The 23158-nt window shown below is 42.5% G+C and overlaps 1 protein-coding gene across 1 annotated transcript in view; it reads left to right on the top strand.

Annotated features, from left to right (window-relative positions):
• The window catches only part of POU2AF2 (POU class 2 homeobox associating factor 2), a 63538-nt gene extending 43018 nt beyond the window's left edge, over positions 1-20520 (top strand). Inside the window, exon 4 of the mRNA XM_068242197.1 lies at positions 20122-20520. Coding sequence (XP_068098298.1) covers positions 20122-20520 — 399 coding nt within the window. The remainder of the gene's footprint in view (positions 1-20121) is intronic.
• The last annotated feature ends 2638 nt before the right edge of the window (positions 20521-23158 follow it).

Below are 23158 nucleotides of genomic sequence, written 5' to 3' on the forward strand. Positions count from 1 at the left end.
TATCATTTTTAGGTCTTCTCTCCACATAATGTGATTACCTCCGTTTGTCTACGAGCAAGTTGAAATCTGAAATGACAGCCCGTTGGATTCAATGGATTAAATTTCATGGGAGTGGGGGGGTGAGGATGGGTAAGTCAAATCTGCAGCATTTTTCTGCAGATTTTATCCAAATCTAAGTTGTGCAACAGAGGAATTCTGATGCAAATTCATATTAGCATGGGTGCCATGTCCATTTTGAAGATGGACATGGCACACAGTGTGTTGTGCAGAATGCATGGCTGTGTTATGTGCCAGCACTTTTTTTGCCTTGGCAGACATACACATTCTTTTCACTGATGTTTTTGTGCACAATTTCTCTCTCAGAATGCTCAGAGTAATTTTAGTACCTCAGGAACAGATGCACACTTGTACTGCAATGAAGGTGGCTGTAGATTTTGTGGTGTTTAAAAAAGATTTATACTTTTTGTGCCCCTTAGCCAGGTATGGTGTGACTCCCCTTTCTTGTGCAGCATTGCCTCCCCCCCCCCCCCCCCAGTCCATGTGCAGCCCCCTCTTCCATATGTATCATCCATGTACAGCAGCCCATTTCTTTTATGGTCAGCCACCTTGAGCATCAGTTTCCTTTTTAATGTGTTGCTCCCCATTTTCACCCTCCTCTTTCATATGTAGTAACGCCTCCTTCATGTTCAGGTACCCCTAGGCCTACAGCGCCCAAGGCCTGGGCCATTGTGGCTTTTCCAGAAATCTGGCCCCATTTACAAATGTCTCTGTAGTGTCAAAAAACTGGAAAATGTGTTTGCAGAGCATGCTGACTTCAAGATATAATTAAATAGGTGTACATTTTTTACTGATGATTAAACAGGAATTCACTGTGAGCTGTGCAGAATTAAAAAATCAGAAAATATGGCAATAACAATCCCACTCTGTAATCCAGTGGATATCATTTTTTCCATCACTGAAATCTAGTTACATTTGAGAATGCCATAAACTAATCCATAAGGGTCTCTTCACAAATTCTCATTTGCTGAGCCCCATCCATAGGCCTGCATTACCAGTCAACCATTCCTAAAGTCTTGCTAAGTTCCAGCTGGGACACTCCCAAATTCCTACCTAGACAGCAATGTTGGCCATGACTCCAGTTGCCATCTTGGATTTGGGCATGTTGTTTCAGTGCTTAATTTAGCAAAACACATGCTTATCTAAATGTGCAGTGTGTGCCCTCCCCCATCCCACGGTAGGTGTAGGGACCCTTCATTCTTAATATTCATTCTCCTGTAGAATTTTCTCTAGCGCATTCTACTAAGGGTATGTATACTAATCAACTTTTGAATGACCAATCATTGGCCAATTTTACCACTTCCATATGGTATGTGGACCAACAGATTTTGAATACTTTTATTGTATAGGTAAGCTCTCCTACTACATGGAGGTGGTAAAAAATTGGCCAAAGATTGGCCAATCCTAATTGCATGTGTGTATGAACCCTCAGTTATAGATGGATGGACACTCGGCCTTTATAAAAGTGTTGGATTTATTACAAATACATAAAAATAGAGACATTTGAGATGTTTGTGGAGACATTTGTGGAGACAAATGGAGACATTTGAGATGTATGCGCTATCAAAGGCAAAGTTAAGAATGATGGGGGGGGGGGGGGGCTAGGGAGCAAAGAGAAGTATCTTCTCAAAAATGTTCATTTTTTCTCAGTGCACACCCATGTTCTGTCTCTAAGTTCATCACAGTTCCTTTTTACAGTCTCACTGTCTTTCTGTTGATATCAGGAGAGACCCCCTCCTCAATGGTAACCAGAAAATGTCTACATGCTTGGAGGGCATTGGTCTTTGATGTTAGCTCTTGGGTGTATCTTTCTTGGAAGATCAGCCATTGTTGATCTGCCACATTAATAAGTGAATGTGATGTAGCCAAGCCCAGCATCATTACTGTTAGAATGCTTTTGAAGTCAGACCCGGGGGTTAATTCCCTAGGTGGGAGCAGTTGTTTGGACAGACCAGCAGGTGCCAGAGCTTTGGACAGCCCTGAGGGAGCCTTCTTGCATATCCCCCACTGTTATTAGCTGTTTGTCTATCAAGATGAAGCTTCAATGAGGCCTTGAGAGCTGATTTGAAACACATAGGTGTCCAGGCTTGCTTATCCATGAAGGCCCATCTGAACTGGAATACCATTTATGTAGATATGAAATATCCATTTCAACATCCCCCATTTGGCTAAATTTTGTAATAAGGCCTTTTCACCAGTAGCTAAGATGGCATTGATTCATTGACCAAATAGAAGACAGTATGGGGGGGGGGGCCCTAACCCTGCGGGTGGGCCTTCAAAGGGAGCAAAGCCTTTGACTGCATTTAGCCAGCAATGAGGGTTTAACAAGGTGATTTGTTTGCACACTAAATAAATCGTGAAAATTCAGCCTTATTGGTGCCAATGGACAAGCTAGCAATATGGGGAGGCCAATCTAGATGAGCCCAATATGTTGCTATTCAGGTTAGGTGGCACAAAGCCAAACTGCTGATATCCAGGCCAACATGGCCTTTAAACTAAAAGGTTATTTTGCAATTGGGTTAACGGGACCTTAAAGAACAGCTGTAATGAGGTATATGAAGGCTGCCATGTTTATTTCCTGTTAAACCATACCAGTTGCCTGGCAGCCCTGCTGGTTTATTTGCCTGCAGTAGTGTGTGAACACCACCAGAAACAAGCATGCAGCTAATCTTGTCAGATCTGACAATGTCAGAAACTCCTGATCTGCATATTCTCGTTCCGGGTCTATGGCTAAATGTATCAGAGGCAGGGGTTCAGCAGGACAGCCACGCAACTGGTATTTCCTAAAAGAAAATAAGTATGTCAGCTTCCATATACCTATTGCTTCAGGTTCCCTTTAAAGAGGAACTCCAACCAAGAATTTAACTTTATCCCAGTAGCTGATACCCCCTTTTACATGAGAAATATATTGCTTTTCACAAACAGACCATCAGGGGGCGCTGTATGACTGATATTGTGGTGAAACCCCTCACACAAGAAGCTCTGAGGACTGCGGTACTCCTGGCAAACTGCCACAATGTACCAATGTTCAGAGACAGGAAATAGCTGCTTACAGCTGTCTCTAACGGTCAAAACAGCTAGCAGCAGCTACATAACCTGCCCACAGTAAAAATGTCACCATGTGATACATGTCAGAATGTAAATCGGGTAGAGGAAAGATTTTACAATAAGCAAACACTGACTAAATCATTTATACATCATTATTGTAAAAAAGAAGCACTTTTTTATTACATTATTTTCACTGGAGTGCCTCTTTAAGAGCTATAATTGTACAAGACACGGTACAGAAACGTTACTAGAAGAAGCAAAGAAAGTAGACCGGTTAAATATGTAATATTTCTTGTAAAATGAAAGTCACCCATGCATCAGTCTACAGTGATAGATGAACAACATTGTTACTTCCTTACATGGGCTCCGTTTTATAAATGGGAGTAAACCTACAGTGCTGGTGCATCAGGATTTAAACAGGGGAAAAAGCTGAGCTTTAAAATCAGTTAGCTTAAAAAAAGCCTCCTGTAAACCTACCCTTCAAGTCATTTGTAAATGTCAAGAACCCTTTTCATAAGAACCACTGTAAATGTTAGCTGAGGAAAGGGGTTTATTTTGCTACAAGCTTGGTGTTAATACCAGCTTCCTTGTTTAGCCCTAGATCTCATGTCTCCTTTGCAGTTCAGCAAATGTCATGTCTTGGGGTTCTTTGTTGTAATGCTATTTATGTGCACCCTGTTCTAGTGCTTCCTATTGTAGCTGCCCTAGTTATATAGTAACATCTATTAAAATGCAAAAATAGAAGTGTGCAGTAGGCTACTACAGATGAACCTAAGGTACAGACTAACCACTGTAACCAGCAAGCTCATGGTGAACCAGAACTCATTGGAGTGTGTAAGGGGTTACAATGGTCCTAAAAGCCCCCTTACTAAAATGCTATGGAGAACAAAAGTTTGCTTTCTTAACACTTCAAAAATAGGCTAATAAATGGCACCACTGTCTATAGCAAAAATACATTTAATTAACAAAATGTAATACATGAAAAAAACATAACACTTAAAATCATAATTTGTCCCTCAGCTTGCATAATTATTTCAAATAATGACGTGTGATACATTACATACTTAGCATCCAATGCTTAGAATCCAAACTTAGAATCCAATAATTAATAATATTATTATTATTTAGTATTTATATAGAGCCGACCTCTTCCTCAGCACTTTACAGAGTATATTGTCTTGTCATGTAACTGTCCCCCAGAGGGGCTCACAATCTAATCCCTACCATATTCATTCTATACGTCTATGTATGTATTGTGTAGTGCATGTATCGTAGTCTATGGCCAATTTCGGGGGAAGACAATTAACTTCTCTGTATGTTTTTGGGATGTGGGAGGAAACCAGAGTGCCCGGAGGAAACCCACGCAGACACGGGGCGGACATACAAACTCCTTGCAGATGTTGCCTTGGCTGGGGTTCGAACCGGGAACCCAGCGTTGCAAGGCGACAGTGCCTTTCACAACACCACTGTGCTGCCCCATTAATTAATAGTATCATTGTGGTTACAATAGGACTGCACTTGGATAGAAACTCAAGGTTCAGTTTGTAATTTATGTATAAGTGCAATGAAATTCATATAGCCATAATGTAAGACCTAAATGAATGAATATTATCTGGAAAGTGCTGTGCCTGAAAATAGGGTATATAGGATAATAAAGTGCTATAGTACCAAAAAACTGCTTTTATAAACTAATATGTTTAGTATATGAGCCAAATTGCTAGCAAAATAGTGTTGTGCTAATACATGATCTAGTGGATAGTAACTGGCTAAAACTGTAAGGTCCACAGTAAATGCAATAGCATAGGGAGCAACTGGAAGATAATGCATTTCCAACATGATTGCACATAACGTCCTGAAACGGATAGATCCAAAGCATCACAAGAGTGTGGGGAGTATTCAATACACCAGGCAACACCTATTAATATGCTTCCTATTATAGTGATAGCTGTTATAGTGCTCTCTATTCTGCTCACTCTTATATACTACCCCATTTTTTGTTTTTTATTTCATACTACCCCTCACTAGAACGCTGCTTAATAGGCTGCTCCTTTATGACAGGATAGTGTTGTCTATTCTAGAGCACCTTTTTATCTCATAAAGGAGCTCTAATGCACTTATCTGCTGATACCTGAGGAATTGGGTATATAGACCCCAAAAATTAGTTGTTCAGTGTTTAATAAATCAGTTGGCAATCATTGGTTGCGTCTTCCAGGAGGTAAGTTAACATACTTGTGGTCTCTCTCTTTAATCGCTGAGGATGCCTCTAAATTTACATTTAGTTCCTTATCTAGTCCATACTGTTATTTAGTAGTGTGACCTAACAAGAAGACCTCAGATTGTCTGGATATTTGAATGGAGACAGATTTCTCTTATATCTCTCCATCTGCTCAGATGATGGTTGCCCTGTAGCAATACACATCGTAATATGTGAATTGTCGTTTGTACTTGTCCAGTACATTTAGAGGCTCCTGTTCTTTTCACTCCTGAGGTACAGGCACCCGGTGTGGCTGGCAACGACTGGTGTAAACTAAATGAGCAAATGGGTAGAATACCAATTACCAAGATACAAACTTATGAGAATTATCTAATAAGTAGGAATCCTTACTAAGGTCAGGCTCACACCACAGCTCGGAGGTCTTGTCCTGTTCCCTAGTGATAAGCAGCTCACCCTTACTTATTTTTATTGTCGCTCCTACATACCATTATCTATTATTGGAGTCACAGATTGTTACTTGGAGAGACATACTGTATATTGTCTATGTAGCGCACCATAGGACAGATTCTTTTTGATTGACTAGACTATTTTTGGTCATTTGAGTTTGTAAAATATTATACATACCTCTGCTCACTGTTGGTTGTCAGTCCTTGTTTTTAATTTTTGTGGTACATCTTTCAATAAATATTTACTATTTTGCATACTACCAGTATGTGTTTGTGCTACTTTTATAGTCATGGATTTCTTTAGTTTATGATTGTCTCGGTGGATTTGCTTCAATCTCCCTCAGCGATGACACGTTCCCTGGTGATTAGTGTTGATGACACTAGGGTCACGCAGCGTCATCAACATTTGGAAGCAAACTGTTTTTTTTTTCTGTATTAAATTCAAGACAATAACCTGTATTGAATTCAATATTTCAAAAAAAAAAAGTACAAAAACATGCTTGAAAATTATTTGAAATTAATTGAACCACTTTAGGTTAAGGTTAAAAATGGACTGAATCACCCTCTCATTGGATGCAACTGTGGGGGGCCCCAGGGTGGAGAAGCCTGAGGGGGGACAGGCGACTCTGGGGCAGGGCGGGGCACAGTGCAGGAGGGGGAGCCAAATACGGCTTCCCTCACCTCGGGCCCCTCTTCAGCGCTCCCCTTTACAGAAATGACAGCAGCGGCCGGGGAGGAAGATTTACCTCTTCTACATTCCATGCGCTGGAGGTTCACAAGTCACCAGTATTTTCTGTCTCCACCGCTCACTCTACTTCCAGATTAGCGGAAGAAGACTGGCAACATACGAACCTCCAATGCATGGAAATGGGAAGAGGTAAGTCTCCCTGCCTGACCGCTGCTTTAATTTCTGGAGGGGGAGCACTGAAGGGGGGCTCGAGGTGATGGAGGGGGTAGTTGAGCCCCTCCCCATGGCTCTCCCACTTCTCCCCCCTCCAGGCTACCTATACTGGGGTCACCTTTAACTGGCTACCTGTACTGGGGGCACCTATGCCTGGCTACCTGTACTGGGGGCACCTATAGCTGGCTATCTATACTGGGGGAACATATAGCTGAGCAGCATGGTGGCATAGTGGTTTGCGCTCTCGCCTTGCACTGGGTCCACTCCATAGTTTGTATGTTCTCCCTGTGTCTGCGTGGGTTTCCTCCCACGTCCCAGACACATACAGATAAGTTAATTGGTTTCTCCCTAAAATTGGCTCTAGACCAGAAACATAAACTACACGATGCATACTGTATATAGACATATGACTATGGTAGAGCTTATATTGTGAGCCCCTATGAGGGACAGTTAAGTGATGACTGACGAGACGCTGCAGAAGATGTTGGTGCTATATAAATACTAAATAATCATAACAATAATAATAGCTGACTACCTATACTGGGGGCACCTATAGCTGGATTTCTATACTGGGGGCACCTGTAACTGCCTACCTATAATGGGGACACCTATAGCTTGCTACCTATACTGGAGGCACCTATACCAGGCCACCTATACTGGGGGCACCTATACCAGGCTACCAATACCGGCAGCACCTACACATTGCTACCTGTACTGGGGGTATCTATACCTAGCTAGCTATACTGGGGACACAAGTTACACTGCCTACATATGATAATGTTGCTGCTATTTAATGAATATGCCCCATTGTGATTTTGTTTACCCAGGACTGCAGAAACCGATCATTTATGTGCTGTTGCCTCTTCTTCCCTCAGTACAGGCTGCTGTGATACAGCTGAAATGCATGTATGTATAGCATTCATGCCCCAAACCAGTTACCCAAATAATTGATCGCTTGACACAGCCATTCACTGCCACAATACTTGTAAATGGAACTTAAAGGGATACTTAAGTAAAAATAAAAAAAAATTGATTTTTACTCACCTGGGGCATCCCTCAGCCCCCTGAAGCTGTATGGTGCCCTCGCAGCCTCGCTCCGATCATCCTGTCCCTGCCGGCGGCTACTTCCGGGTTCGGCGACAGTTGCCGACAGGCTGGGAACGTGAGTGATTCTCCGCGTTCCCAGCCGCTATATCACCCTCTATGCTGCTATAGCGTATAACATATACGCTATAGCAGCATAGAGGGTGATATAGCGGCTGGGAACGCAGAGAATCACTCACGTTCCCAGCCTGTCGGCGACTGTCGCCGAACCCGGAAGTAGCCGCCGGCGGGGACAGGAGGATCGAAGCGAAGCTGCGAGGGCACCATACAGCTTCAGGGGGCTGAGGGATGCCCCAGGTGAGTAAAAATCTTCTTCTTTTTTTTTTTTTTTTTTTTTTTGACTTAAGTATCCCTTTAAGCAAAAGCACTTTTTAATTTGCCGCCAGGGCTTCCTACTGATCATTACTCGTGCCAGTGGGATCCCTCAATTTTATGGGATCATATTGGTACCATTGGTCAGTCCATCAAATCACTGCTTTTGCCAGGGATACAAGTAGAGCTGCAATACTGATGAATACCAATACTTTTCTGTTTCTTTATTTCACTGCATGTAAAAACATTTTTCCTGTTGTAACCTTTTAAAAAGTGTGTTCCCACTATCCTCCCTAACATACCAAGCAGATTTGGTGCTGACCGCACATATGGAGGCTTTGCTATTGACCATAGAAGTCAATAGCAAGTCAATTGTAAAATGCTAACTTTAGTCTAAAAGTTCCAGCAAGTTTGTGGAAACTTTCAGTAAGCAAAATTGGACCGCTTCATCCGGTGATCAGATTTGTACCTCTCGCTCGATCACCTGTAGTGTACAAGGACTTTTGCGTGCACTTCAACTTCAGTTTAAAGAGGAACTCCAGTGAAAATAATGTAGTAAAAAAGTACCATAATTATGTATAAATGATTTAGTCAGTGTTTGCTCATTGTAAAATCTTTCCTCTCCCCGATTTACATTCTGACATTTATTACATGGTGACATTTTTACTGTGGGCAGGTTATGTAGCTGCTCCTCGCTGTTTTGGCTGTTAGAAACCTGTCTGTGAGCCTTGTTACATTGTAACAAACTGCCAAAAGTACCGCGGTACTCAGAGCTTCTTGTGGGAGGGGTTTCAGCACAAAATCAGTCATACAGCGCCACTGATGGTCTGTTTGTGAAAAGCATTATATTTCTCATGTAAAAGGGGGTATCAGCTACTGATTGGGATAAAGTTCAATTCTAGGTTACAGTTTCTCTTTAACATGAGGTGGTATTTTAGCTGCAGGTCACCTACAGTTCAAATTCAACTAGGGTTGGTATAAACAAATGTTTGTCTTTAGCGTGAGCTCAGAATGACCCCAGGTCAATTCCAGTTTACATTTTGCTAGTAAAGGTGTGACACAAACTAAATGTTCGCTGAACTAAATGTTCACTAAAAATGAATTGAATGCACAGGCCCATGTATTTGAGCTATTCCTCAGTATGTTGGCTAGGCTAGTATTCTTAGAGGTAAGCATAAGAGAGCACATATATACAAAAAAAATATTAAAGCTTGTAGAGCAACCTGCTGGAACAGCTAAAATTCCTTGTGGATAACAGATGCCTATAGATCTGAAAGCCTGAATAGCCTAAAGTTTACTAATCTAGTAGGTATAAGACCTAACTTGCATTAGCCTGATTTATAGCAAGGCGTTTTGAATTAGGAAGATACCATTTATTGGCTAACTTAAAGTGTACCTAACCTGAGACGAAAGAGTGTAAAAGTTTTATAATACCTGGGGATTTCTCTAGCCCCCTCCATGCAGATCATTCCCTCGCCGCCATCCTTCTCCTCCTGGATGCTCCAGTAGATGCCCAGTTATCTTCAGTCAGTTACGGCATACTGCACATGTGCGGCCTGGCCATGCACATGTCCCCTGTTGCTGGGGGGCGTGCAGGGGTGGACTGTGCCGGTGTCGACTGGTCCCCACTGGACCAAGATAACTGGGCATCTACCAGAGCATCCAGGAGGAGAAGGATGGCAGGAGGGAGCGATCTGTGTGGAGGGGGCTGGAGGAAGCCCCAGGTATTATAAAACTTTTACACTTTCGTCTCAGGTACACTTTAAGTTGGCCAATAAATGGTATCATCCTGATTCAAAACTCCTTGCTATAAATCAGGCTAATCCAAATTAAGTCTCAAACCTACTAGATTAGTTCAGGTTTTATTTCTAAGCATGTGTTGTTGTTTTTAATTCTGTAGAAATATTCCAAATAGTCTTTTTATTCCTTTTTTGATTTATTCTATTTAATATGCTAAATGCCAAAATGCAAAATGAAATATCAAAGTGTAAGCCAAGGATTATTTTTGAGTGATTAATATCTGTTCTTACATAAACCTTGTCCCTGGACTTAGCCTTTCTTGCATACCTTCCCTTGCTGTAATTCTTTCAGTGAGAGAAACTGTCAGTATTGCCTTGGCATCAAGAAAAGTAAACTGCAAAAAGAACTTTTCCTACTGCAAAGAAATCAACTTTTTCTTAACATAAAATAGATAAGCAAGTGTACTGCAAGTGCTAGAATATAAATCTAGATCTCACATAAGTGTATTCTGTCATCCCTCCCCCCTTCAAAAAAAAAAAAAAAAGTCTAATTTAATGAACTTTCAACAAGCAGATCTTACATCTGCTACATTCTACATTCTTAAAGGGACCCTGAGCAGTTGACATGGAAATACTTGGTAATTCCGCACCCCCCCCCCCCCCAGGTCCGGCATAAATTGCACTGGGGCCTGGCGACTCTCAGCAAAGTCGCACTGTGACCCCGGAAGCTCCTTATGCACTGAGTACAATGATGTGCTCGCTCGTGCACAGATAGGCTGAAATGGAGGATGATGGAAGCTGTAGCATGCGCAGACTGCATAATCCGACTTCCGCTTGTGGGGTCACAGCGCGACTTTGCTGAGAGTCATCTACCCGATGCAATTTACACCGGCCAGACCGGGGGAGCAAACTTTACATCACGGACGGTAAGTGAGGAGGTATTAACAGGTATTCATAGGTATGCTTAAATGCATATCCTCGCAGTCTGCTCATGGTCCCTTTAAATAACCCTGGTTTTCCAAGTGCACAGTATCATTCTTCTTTGCTGGTCAGTGCAACAGTGTGTGGTTTGATAGCTGCACAAATTGCCTCTCCATCTCTCCTGCCAGAAATTTCCTTACACTGAGACCCAGTTCACAGTGCTGTTAAATACTGGTGTTTACATTGTTTCCATCATTGGGAGGACACCAGTGACAATAAAGACAATGTCCCTCAATGGGGACAGTCACACTGACACTGGTACTTGATATTGGATCAGCAGATACCACTTACTGTCTTTGGGTCTGTCACCGCTCATATCGGCGAGAATACGCCCGCCGCGCGCACACATGCCTGGCCCGGTCCTACCCGGCAAGTCGTGCGTCATTCCCCAGCTCACAGGGACATGGGACGCAGAGACACATGCCATTTATTAGGTAGCACTACACAGAGAATTAAATGAGTGCATTGAACACCAAGTGAACACCTGACACAACTGGCTAAGCAAATTTGGCCTAATTGGCTATTCATTTATTATTATTATTATTGAGTATTTATATAGCGCCGACATATTACGCAGCGCTGTATAGTGTGTATGTATATATATATATATATATATATATATATATATATATATATATATATATATATATATATATATATATATATATATATATATATATATATATATATATATATATATATATCTATCTCTTGTTACTAACTGTCCCTCAAAGGAGCTCACAATCTAATCCCTACCATTGCCATATGTCTATATTATGTAGTGTATTCTAGGGCCAATTTTTAGAGGGAGCCAATTAACTTATCTGTATGTTTTTGGGATGTGGGAGGAAACCGGAGTGCCCGGAGGAAACCCACGCAGACACGGAGAGAACATACAAACTCTTTGCAGATAGTGCCCTGGCTGGGATTCGAACCAGGGACCCAGCGCTGCAAGGCGAGAGCGCTAACCACTACGCCACCGTGTTGCCTCATGCAAATATGCATTCGCTTTCGCATGCCGACTCATGCAGGGTCAAAAAACCAATGCCGCAAAGTGGTTGCCCTGCGGGAATTAGTTCATGCTACAATAGCACTATCCAGGAGCTCCACGGGGAGGCTTCCCAATGCAATGCCCCCATACAACCGGGGGACCGCGGGTCCCAGGTGCTCTCATTGCCTGGGAACCACAGCAGCACCCGGGAGGGGGAGGCTGGGTGGCGCAGGCAACCCCCCCAAGTGTGGCCAGCGCCGGGGAGAGCTTAGCCAATTAGGCCAAATTTGCTTAGCCAGATATGTCAGATGTTCACTTGCTGTTTAATGCACACATTCAATTCTTTGTGTCCCAATTATTAGGTAGGATGGGAAGTGGACAATGCACTACTGTGGCACCAATGCTACAGTCGATCGCGCAACAATGTCAACATGGCATATTTTATCAATGTTCCTCATCACTAGTGTGAATCGAGCCTGAGACACAGTAGGGTAAATTCTTAGGCAGTGTTGTGTCAACTTCACAGAGACTCGTACACAGTGAAAATGATCATCATTCAGTTTTGCTGCTGTGCAAACAAAAAGTATATGTGGAACTAGGATTACATGGGGAGTTTAAAGATGAACTGTAGTGAAAATAATTTAATAAATGTGCTTATTTTTTACAATATTCATTTATAAATTAGTCATTCTAAAAATGTTCCTAACACTTTCCTCTCTCTAGTTTACATTCTGAAAATTATTAGAGGGTGACCTCTTTACTGTTGGCAGCTGCATATTTGCAGAATGTTGCCTCACTCTGTATTTCTGTAGTAAGTAGCCCAAAGCGCTGGAAGGGCCCCATGTGCTGGGTGCGGGTCTGTGGCTCACTAACCAGCACACCGCGTTCCAGCACTGAGAGAAGAGTGACATCAGTGCTTGAACGTGGGGAGCAGATGAGTGAGCCCGCTAAAGCCGACTTTCTATACTGGGGCACCACCTATGTCTGGCTACAGGCTACCTATACTGGGCCACCACCTATACCTGGCTACCTATACTGGAGCTGGAACCACCTATACCTGGCTACCTATACTTGGGCACCACCTATACTTGGCTACCTTTTACTGAGGGCACCACCTGTACCTAGCTACCTATACTTGGGCACCACCTGTACCTAGCTACCTATACTTGGGCACCACCTATACTTAGCTACTTATACTGGGGTGCCTATAGCTTGCTACCTATACTTGGGGCACCTGTACCTGGCTAACCTATACTGGAGAACCACTCATACCAAGCTACCTATACGGGGGTAACTATACCAGGCTACCTATACCGGGGCACCACCTATAGTTGAATACCTATATTGGGGGCACCTGTATCTTGCTGGCCTATACTGGGGCACCATCTATACCCGGCTACCTATACTGGGGGCACATACACCAGGCTACCCATACTGGGGCACAAACTATAGCTGGCTACCTATACAGGGCGGCCACCTATGCCTGGATACCTATACTGGGGGCACCTATACCTGGCTAGGGCAGGGGGGCGAGCTGAGACAGAAGGGGACAAGAGGTAACACGGGGATACAAGAGGCACAGAGAGAAAAGAGATGAGACGGGAACATGAGGTCACACAGAGGGACACAAAAAAGGCACAAACTGAGGTGAGACAGAGGGGACAAAAGAGGCACAGGAAGAAAAGAGGAGGACAAAAGAGAACGGATAAAGGATAAGAACGGACCTACAAGTCTCTATTTCATTTGGGGACTACCTGTATTTTGCTAGTATTTGTCTCCACCCACAACAAGCCATGGTCACACCCACTTTTTGCTGCATCACGCTGTGCATGCTGCTTTCTTCAGTGTCGAAGCCATGCACATTTTTCGCCGCAGCGCACTTCGCGCATGGACACGGGGGTGGGGTGGCTTGTTGGCGGGCACAGCAACCAGTGGGTGGGCCCAGGGAGTGGGGGGGCCAACATTTCTGATGGCAGCCCTGAGCACGTTAGTGTTTTTTGCTATGGACCCCTGCTCCCCTATTACAGTACTCTTTGTTACACTGCCACTAAGTGCTCATAAGGATTTCGAAATTACGAATCTGTAATTACTGAGTGCTTAATCGGAAGTTACAAACTCTGAACTGAACTTTCGTAATCGGCTGGATTTACGAATGTCTATTACAAGTGCACAAGAAATTGGATATATATAGCAAGGGGTTGGTGGGGAGGAGGGGGGGGATTGGTCTGGGGTAAATTCATTTTGCAGGAGGCATGGTCTTTAACCACTTAAGTACCAGCGGTCTTTGCCCCCTTTAGGACCAGAGACGGCTGGTACAGAAAATGCAGAATTCGGACGAATCGTCGGACATATTTGCCATCACCGCTGCACATCGGGAACCTGGGCCACCCACTCTGCCACCTGACCGTGTCTATCTGTAAGCTAATGGGAGTTGTTTACATTGATACGGCCAGGAGCTAATGGAATCTGCTCCTGACTGACTTACATGGCTCTTCCGTCATAGAGACCGGCAGAGCTAGTGAGCTGTTATGGGAGACAGCGATGAGATCAGCGGGAGTGGCGAAAACGGCGGATGCACGCATCGGCGGTGAGTTGAAATCTACGCCCTGACAGCCACCACAGCATCAAAACAAGGCGTAGATTTCAATTCGTGTTGTCCAAAAGTAGTTAAAAAGTGGGTGCAGTTGATTATTGTAATTGCCTTGTTGTTTAGCCCTCATTCCATGTTTTTTTTCTTTACAGTATTTCTTATTCTAGTAGCACATGTTAGTGTTTTTTGCTATGGACCCCCCAATTATGGTGCTCCCCTATTACAGTACTCTGTTACACTGCCACTTATTAGTAGTGCTCATAAGGATTCCGAAATTACGAGTCTGTAATTGTTGAGCACCTAATCGGCAGTTACAAACTCGGAACCGGACTTTCATAATCGGCTGGATTCATTAATGTCTATTACGAGTGCACAAGAAATTGGATATATATATATATATATATATATATATATATATATATATATATATATATATATATATATATATATATATATATATATATATATATAGTGTGTGTGTATATGCTATTATATATAATGCCCAATGCAAGCAAATTTTAAGTTTAAATTCCACCAGTATTTACGAGTCTGAAGCATAAGTCTGCTCCAATCCAATTACATAAAAATGACGGCAAAGTTACTCGAAGTCAAGATCGGCTTTTAAGAGCATCGCTACCCCTTATTATGAGGCTGCTTGTTATACTACCTCCCTAATCTTTTGCTTTTTATTAATGTGCTCCTTGTTATTCTGACCTTCAATCTAATGCTTCTTTATACAGAGCCCCCTATTAGTGTGCTCTATTATACTTCCCCCTCCACCACATTTATGACAAGCATGCAATGTGTGTCAAGGACACAGAGGAGCCAAAGAAGTACATTTTGAAACTCTCTTAGCCCGCCACCGTCCTGTGAGGAGGAAATGCCAGGGAACCCCTGTAAAGGGGTGGCTCACCAAAACTGCCCGTTCACAGCCCACGGCCTGTCCATCTGGCCACCTTTTAATATACTGGGGGAGAGGTCATCTGGCTACCTGTACTGGGGGGAGGGAGGCGGAGAGGTCATCTGGTTATGTGTACTGGAGGCAGGGCCGGGCCGAGGCATAGGCTGGAGAGGCTCCAGCCTCAGGGCGCAGTGTAGGAGGGGGCGCAGAATTCATTCAGCTGTCATTCCTAATTGTGTTTGAAGCAGAAAGAAATAATAAAAGGGAATACATGGCAGTGTCTGCAAGCCAGATAACTAGATATTAAGGTGTTGGGGAGGTTGTGGGCCCTGTGGCGCCTCTTAGTCTATTAGCAATCAGTGTGTAATGGCTCGGGAGGCAGGGATGGAGGGGCGCACTTTGCTGTCTCAGCCTTGGGTGCTGGAGGACCTTGTCCCGGCTCTGACTGGAGGGAGGGGGAGAGAGGTCACCTGGCTACCTGTACTGGTGGAGGAGGGAGGGAAGGAGGCCGCAATAGCAGCATAGGGGGCGATATTATGGCTGGGAACGCGGAGAATCATTAGCGTTCCCATCACCAAGCTGGTGATGGCGAAACCGGAAGTCGCCGCCGGCGGGTCCAGGAGCATCAGAGCGGGGCTGCGAGGGCACCGATCAACTGCAGGGGGCTGAGGAAAGCCCCAGGTCAATTTAACTCATTTTTCCCCCCTTGACTTAAGTATCCCTTTAAAGGAAACCGTAACTGAGAGGGATATGGATGTTTCCTTTTAAACAAAACCAGTTGCTTGTCAGTCCTGCTGATCTATTTGGCTGCATCACACACCTGAAACAAGCATGCAGCTAATCCAGCCTGACTTCAGTCAGAGCACCTGATCTCCATGCTTGTTGAGGGGCTGTGGCTAAAAGTATTAGAGACACAGGATCAGCAGGAGAGTCCGGCAACTGGTATTATTTTAAAAGAAAAAATCGATATCCTTTTCAGTTTAGGTTCCCTTTAATGTACGGGAAGAGGGGGGGGGCATAATCTGGCTACCTTTACAATACTGGAGGAGGAGAGGGGATGTCATATAGCTACCCATATTGTACTGGGGGAGGGGGGGTGAGGGTTCTTTTGGCCATGGGGAGGCCGGTGATAATGGGCCTTGGGAGGAAAAAAGGACAAAATTCGGCCCCTGTTCCAGGGAAGCTTGGTTGAGAAGGCCTGGCCTAGGCTGACACACATGGACAAGGCAGGGCAACATACCAATATTTATATAGCACTACATAGCTATAGGAAATGTATTTAATCCTGAAACCAGGATAATTACCATAAAAGTGGGTATCCTGAATAAATTGCTACATTCTACTATAGGTCACTACAGTGCCTCTTTAAATCTACTGTAGCTACAGAGTTCCTGAATTTAGGGACAAGTGAACGCTAATTAATTACTATACAAAGAGACAAACCTTTTCCTAAAGGATACACGAGGTACATGTGACGAGACTGACGTGTATGTACAGTGCCAGGCACACAATTACCTAGGCTGTGTTCCTTTTTTCATTCTATGCTTGAAAGAGTTAAAAAATCAGGTATGCAAGTAACCGTTTCGGTCCGGGTCGGAACTGGGTTAGACCATAGCTTAACACTCACTGATAAGGAATTACAACCATTAAAGAGACACTGAAGCGAAAAAAAAAATTATGATATGATTTGTATGTGTAGTACAGCTAAGAAATAAAACATTAAGATCAGATACATCAGTCTAATTGTTTCCAGTACAGGAAGAGTTAAGAAACTCCAGTTGTTATCTCTATACAAAAAAGCCATTAAGCTCTACGACTTTCAAAGTCGTGGAGAGGGCTGTTTTCTGACTTTTATTATGTCAACTGTTGGTTAACTATTTACTTTTTCTCTTCCAGAGGAGAGGTCATTAGTTTACAGACTGCTCTGAAAGAATCATTTTGAATGTTGAGTGTTGTGTAATCTGCACATATTTAGTGAATGATGCAATGTTAAAAAAAAACACTACAGTATATACCTGAAAATAAAAATATGAGAATATTTTCTTTGCTGCTAATCTTCTAGTAATTATTCATCATAGTACACAACCAATTCATTATAGCATATATATTTTTTCGCTTCAGTGTCTCTTTAAGGGCTCGTTCACACTACAAGAGCTTTTCTAAGCTCTTGCTAATGTTATCCTATGTGAGTGTTCACACTGGAGTGATGTGATTTTGTAAAAGTCCCCCATGGGATTGCATTAGCAAGAGCTTTTAAAATCTCTGGCATTTAAGAAGCTCTCATAGTGTGAATCAGCCCTAACCACGTTTCCTGGCAGTAAATGGCTTCTGAGAGCAGAAAAGAGATAATAAAAGGGACAGTAGTTCATAGATTTTAGCTCTGGCAAACCTCAATGAATGTGGCAGAGATAATGAAACCGTAAAAACCTAAAAAGTAGATTTAAAGGGGCGCTATGGCGAAAAATTGTAAACTTTTAAATATGTGCAAACATAAACCATTAAGAAGTACGTTTTTTCCAGAGTAAAATGAGCCATAAATTACTTTTTCTCCTATTTTCTGTCACTTACAGTAGGTAGTAGAAATCTGACAGAAGTGACAGGTTTTGGACTAGCACATCTTTTCATAGGGGATTCTCAGGGATTAATTTATTTTAGAAAGCACTTTTTTTGGCAGTTGGACAGAGCAACTGCCATTCACTGTGTAGCGAGCAGGGAAGCTGGGCAGCATCATTGTTTAACCACTTCAGCCTTCAGTCGTTTTCACTTTACGCATCCGAGCAATGTTCACCTCCCATTCATTAGCCTATAACTTTATCACTACTTATCACAATGAACTGATCTATATCTTGTTTTTTCCGCCATCAATTAGGTTTCTTTGGGTGGTACATTTTGCTAAGAGCCACTTTACTGTAAATGCATTTTAACAGGAAGAATGAGAACAAAACGGAAAAAATTCATTTTCTCTGTTTTCGACCATTATAGTTTTAAAATAATACATGCCTCCATAATTTAAACCCACGTATTTTATTTGCCTTAGTCCTGGGTATTACACCATTTAAATTATGCCCCTGTCACAATGTATGGTGACAATATTTTATTTGCAAATAAAAGTAATTTTTTTTCCGTTTTGCATCCATCACTATTTACAAGCTTATAATAATAAAAAAAAAAAAAAATAGAAATATTTCATCTTTACATTGGTATTTAAAAAGTTTAGACCCTTCGTGGTTTATGTGGTTTTTTTTTATTGTAATGGTTTATTTTTTTTTATTTTTATTTTTTTTAATCAAACATTTTATTTGGGTATTTTTGGGAGGGTGGGATGTAAATGGTAATTTTTTTATGTAAATATTTGTTTATTTTTTACTTTTAACACGTAGATGTAGTTTTACTTTTTAGCCACAAGATGGCAGCCATGAGTTTGTTTACATGACGTCACTCTTTACATGACGTAGGGGGACACGAGGCAGAAAAAGCGAGGTTTCCGAAAGAAGCGGTCACTTTTTTTCTGCTGGGGAGAGGAATCGATCATCAGGCACCATGTCCCAATTGATTCCTGGGCTAATGATCCGCAGCCGAGAGCGCGCGTGCACGCACACGATCTATGGCGGGAGCTCACATGGCCTTCTGGACGTAGCTTCTACGTCCAGAAGGCTTAAATGGTTAAATCCTTTTAAGGGAATATCTTTATAAAGGATAAAAGCCTTGCTGAGAGTCCCCTATTAAGATATGGACTAGTCCAAAACCTGTCACTTCTGTCAGATTTCAACTACCTACTGTAAGTGACAGCAACATAGGAGAAAAGTAATTGATGGCTCATTATACTCTGGAAAAATGTACTTCTTATTTGGCTATGTTTGCACATATTTAACATTTTACAATTTTTCGCCATAGTGCCCCTTTAAATATAAAATAAAACTGGGATATCTTTAAAAAAAGGTCATTTTTAGGTGAAGGAGGATAAAGACCATTGTTTACCTCATCAGTTTATTTTTACAATGGCCTCAATTCATAAAGCTTTACCGCATGCAGTAATGCTGAAAATAGCAGACTTTCCCGAGCACTTCGCAATGTGTCAATTCATAAAGGCTGTTACCGCTTGAAGAGCTGACATTACCAACCAGGGAGATAAATTACCGATTTGGCTGTAGTTACCTCCAACACATGTCAGTACATTGTCAGCAAATGTCAATTCATAAAGCCTTCAACAAGCGGTAAGCCTGACGATAGTTACCGACACCTTTGGTGAGGTCTTAACAAGTTACCGACACCTCTGGTGAGGTGTTAACAATGCAAAGTGCAGGGAGCCGAAGTCTGTGTGAGTCATCTGTGCAGAGAGCCGTCTGTGTGAGTCATCTGTGCAGGCAGGGAAAGTCTGTGTGAGTTGTCTGTGCAAGTCATTTGTGCAGGCAGGGAAAGTCTGTGTGAGTTGTCTGTGCAAGTCATCTGTGCCAGTCATCTGTGCAGGCAGGGAAAGTCTGTGTGAGTTGTCTGTGCGAGACATTTGTGCAGGCAGGGAAAGTCTGTGTGAGTTGTCTGTACAGGCAGGGAAAGTCTGTGCGAGTCATCTGTGCAGGCAGGGAAAGTCTGTGTGAGTCATCTGTGCAGGGCAAAAGAGCGATATCGCCACACTGCTCTACTCTACCGCTCAATGGGCTGCGGTAATTTACCGACCTTCAACGGCAGCTGGAAAAATCTTTATGAATTAGCACCCAGACCAGGAAAAAACTGAGTGCGGTATTTTCCTGACAACATTTTTTTTATCGCACTGCTCTTAATGAATCGAGGCCATTGTGTTTCCTTTAAATACTGACTTTGTTTAAAATGTTTTTACAGAGAGAAGCATGGGAGCAAACTGTGCCTGATTCAATAAACCAGCTGGATGCTATATGCACCGATACGCCGCAAACTGTGACCTCATCCACAAGTTGCATCTCATCTGAAAATGGAGCCACCCTTTACAGAAGTACAAGCAGAGGGTCGTCTTCAGCCCAGGGCACTCAGTCGTATTCCTTGCATGCGTTAGATGATCATTATTCCGCCACATTTCCAGCTGCCTCCTCTTATACCTTCTCCCCATTTATGACAGTGAACAATGATTTGACTCCAAAGATGGTCCACCACCTCTCCCAGGATGACGCCACAGAAACAAGCTCTCTGCAGGATAGTTCTGCTTGGACAAAGGATGAAACAAACTCAGTATGGGGCTCATATGAACTTAGGAGAAATTACTAAAAATGTATTATCTCATAATTTATAAATGTAATTATCAGCAAGTAATATTACTATATTTTGTATATAGTGCTGAGGAGTGCTCCCCATAAACTGAGCTCTGCATTGGATGTCCTACTGCAGGTCCATGATTCACTGACCCTCCACACCATCCGGTTACTGAACTGTCCTTTGGACCCCTACCACTGACGTGTCTGTTCCACACACTCAAGTGTATATCCATTTTCTAAGAACTTCAATAATGACTGGACGGAAACCTTTCAAGATCAAAAGTTACTCTGGAGTGTCCCCTTGATGACCTGAACTTGGAGGAAGCCTATCTAGTCACACAGCAGCTTAAATCTATCAAAAAGAATAGAAAAAAAAAGAATCTGAAGTTAGTTTTACAGAAGAGCTTTACTGTACATAACTTAATGACTAAAACTGGATATTTGTACAATATTCATTAATATATTATTTAGTCAATGTCTGCCCATTGAAAAATCTTCTCACCCTGATTTAAATTCTTAAATTTATTTAGAGATGAGAGCATTGTTACTGCTGCCAAGGTGAATGATTGTTGGATTTTTTTCCCCTTTTGTGAAGTGAGTAAGAACTTTTCCCTCTGTATAGTGCTGCGGAAGATGTCGGGGCAATATAAATACTTTAATAAAATAAATAACAAAATAAAATTGATCTGAATAATTTATTCCATCCTGCTGGATAAAGCTCTATAGGTATGTGGGGTTTACAGAAAAACTGTTTCTTTGATAGTTGTTCTTTAACCACTTAAGCCCAACTGGACGAGATTTATCGTCCAGTTGGGCTGCGCGCACTCCTGCGGGTCGCGCGCGCTCCCGCGGGCCCCCCCGTGCGCGCCCCCGCTGCTGGCCGCTAGCCCACCGATCAGTGAAAGGGATTATAAATCCCTTTCGCTGATCGGACCCCCCCGGAGAAAAGCCGACAGCATCTCTTCAGATGCTGCGGCTTTTCTGAGCTCTGGGCTCCTTTCTTCTGCCTGGGAGCGAGATCGATCGCTCCCAGGACTTTTTGATTCTGGCCATCTTGTGGCCAAATAGCAAACTACACCTGAAAAAAAAAATTTTCAAATTAAACATATAAATATATTAAAAAAAACCCTGTTTACCTCCCACACCAAAAAATACCCACATACAAGTTTAAATTAAAAAAAAAAAAAATTACAATAATAAAAAAAAAACAAAAACATAAATAGTTACCTAAGGGTCTGAACTTTTTAAATATGCATGTCAAAGGAGTATATCAATATGATTTAATAAATTATGGGCTTCTAAACAGTGATGGACTCAAAACGGAAAAAATGCACCTTTATTTCCAAATAAAATATTGTCGCCATACATTGTGATAGGGACATAATTTTAATGGTGAAATACCCGGGGCATATGGGCAAATACAATACATGAGTTTTAATTATGGAGGCATGTATTATTTTAAAACTATAATGGCTGAAAATTGAGAAATAATGAATTTTTTCCATTTTTTTCTTATTCTTCCTGTTAAAATGCATTTACAGTAAAGTGGCTCTTAGCAAAATATACCACCCACAGAAAGCCTAATTGGTGGCGGAAAAAACAAGATATAGATCAATTAATTGTGATGAGTAGTGATAAAGTTATTGGCAAATGAATGGGGGGTGAAAGTTGTTCGGATGTAAAAAAATTTCAACCCTTCGGGCTTAAGTGGTTAAGCTGAGCTCCTGTTAGACAACCTATTGGGCTAATCAAAGTGCAGAGATCACATCCATTAAAACCACTGGACCCGCCGGGCTCAAGGCGGGTTCAGTTGAGTGGCAGTTACTTAGAGCACAGGTAAGTTAGCAGTACACGCTACGCTATGCTACTGCAGGTAGAGTGCGCATAACTCGCGCTCCTTTCATTAAGCTGTGCTGCTTTAATGAATCAACCCCTAGGTGTTTTTGTGACTACACTTGCTATAGGTGTGAAGATCTTGATGAACACACTTGTTTTATGACCCTTGTGAGAAGGACCCCAAGACAGTGAAGGACACCAAAGAGAGGCAAGGGAAGGGGTGTGAACATTGGGAAGGGTAGTCCCATCAAAGTTTTGCAGGGGGGCCCCATGAATGATAGTTACACCACTGATTTACTGTGTATATAATTTACATTGTTCAGGGTGTGTGACTAAAAGTATTAGAGACAGAGAATCAGCAGGACAGCCAAGTATTTTGTATTGTATAAAAGGAAACAAATATGGCATCCTCCATATCCTTCTCGGGTGTGTTGTCCTTGAATGCTGCCATGTAATTAATCAATGTCCAAAACTCTACCCCCCTCCTCGGCAAAGCTTCTGTGGCACTGAGCAGGTGGTAGGCCGTGGCAATGCAAGTGAAGGTGGTCATAGCTTCAAGACTTTGGAAAAAATGGCAATGACTGTCTTACTGATGAAGGGGGCAGGGCAAAGCCTCACCTGTCTAATGAATTGCCTGCCAGCATGTGAGTTATTAACCCTGAGACCCATCGATCCTTGCAACTTTCAAACAGGACAATGCATGCAGGCTCTTTTTCACTGAAGGTATCCTTTTAAAGGTAAAAAATTCATACTTACCTGGGGGCTTACTCCAGCCCCATTACTACCATTGCCTCCATCCCCATCCTCTCGGTTGT

Source organism: Hyperolius riggenbachi, chromosome 6, assembly GCF_040937935.1.
Source record: "Hyperolius riggenbachi isolate aHypRig1 chromosome 6, aHypRig1.pri, whole genome shotgun sequence".
In the NCBI taxonomy this organism is placed as follows: domain Eukaryota; kingdom Metazoa; phylum Chordata; class Amphibia; order Anura; family Hyperoliidae; genus Hyperolius; species Hyperolius riggenbachi.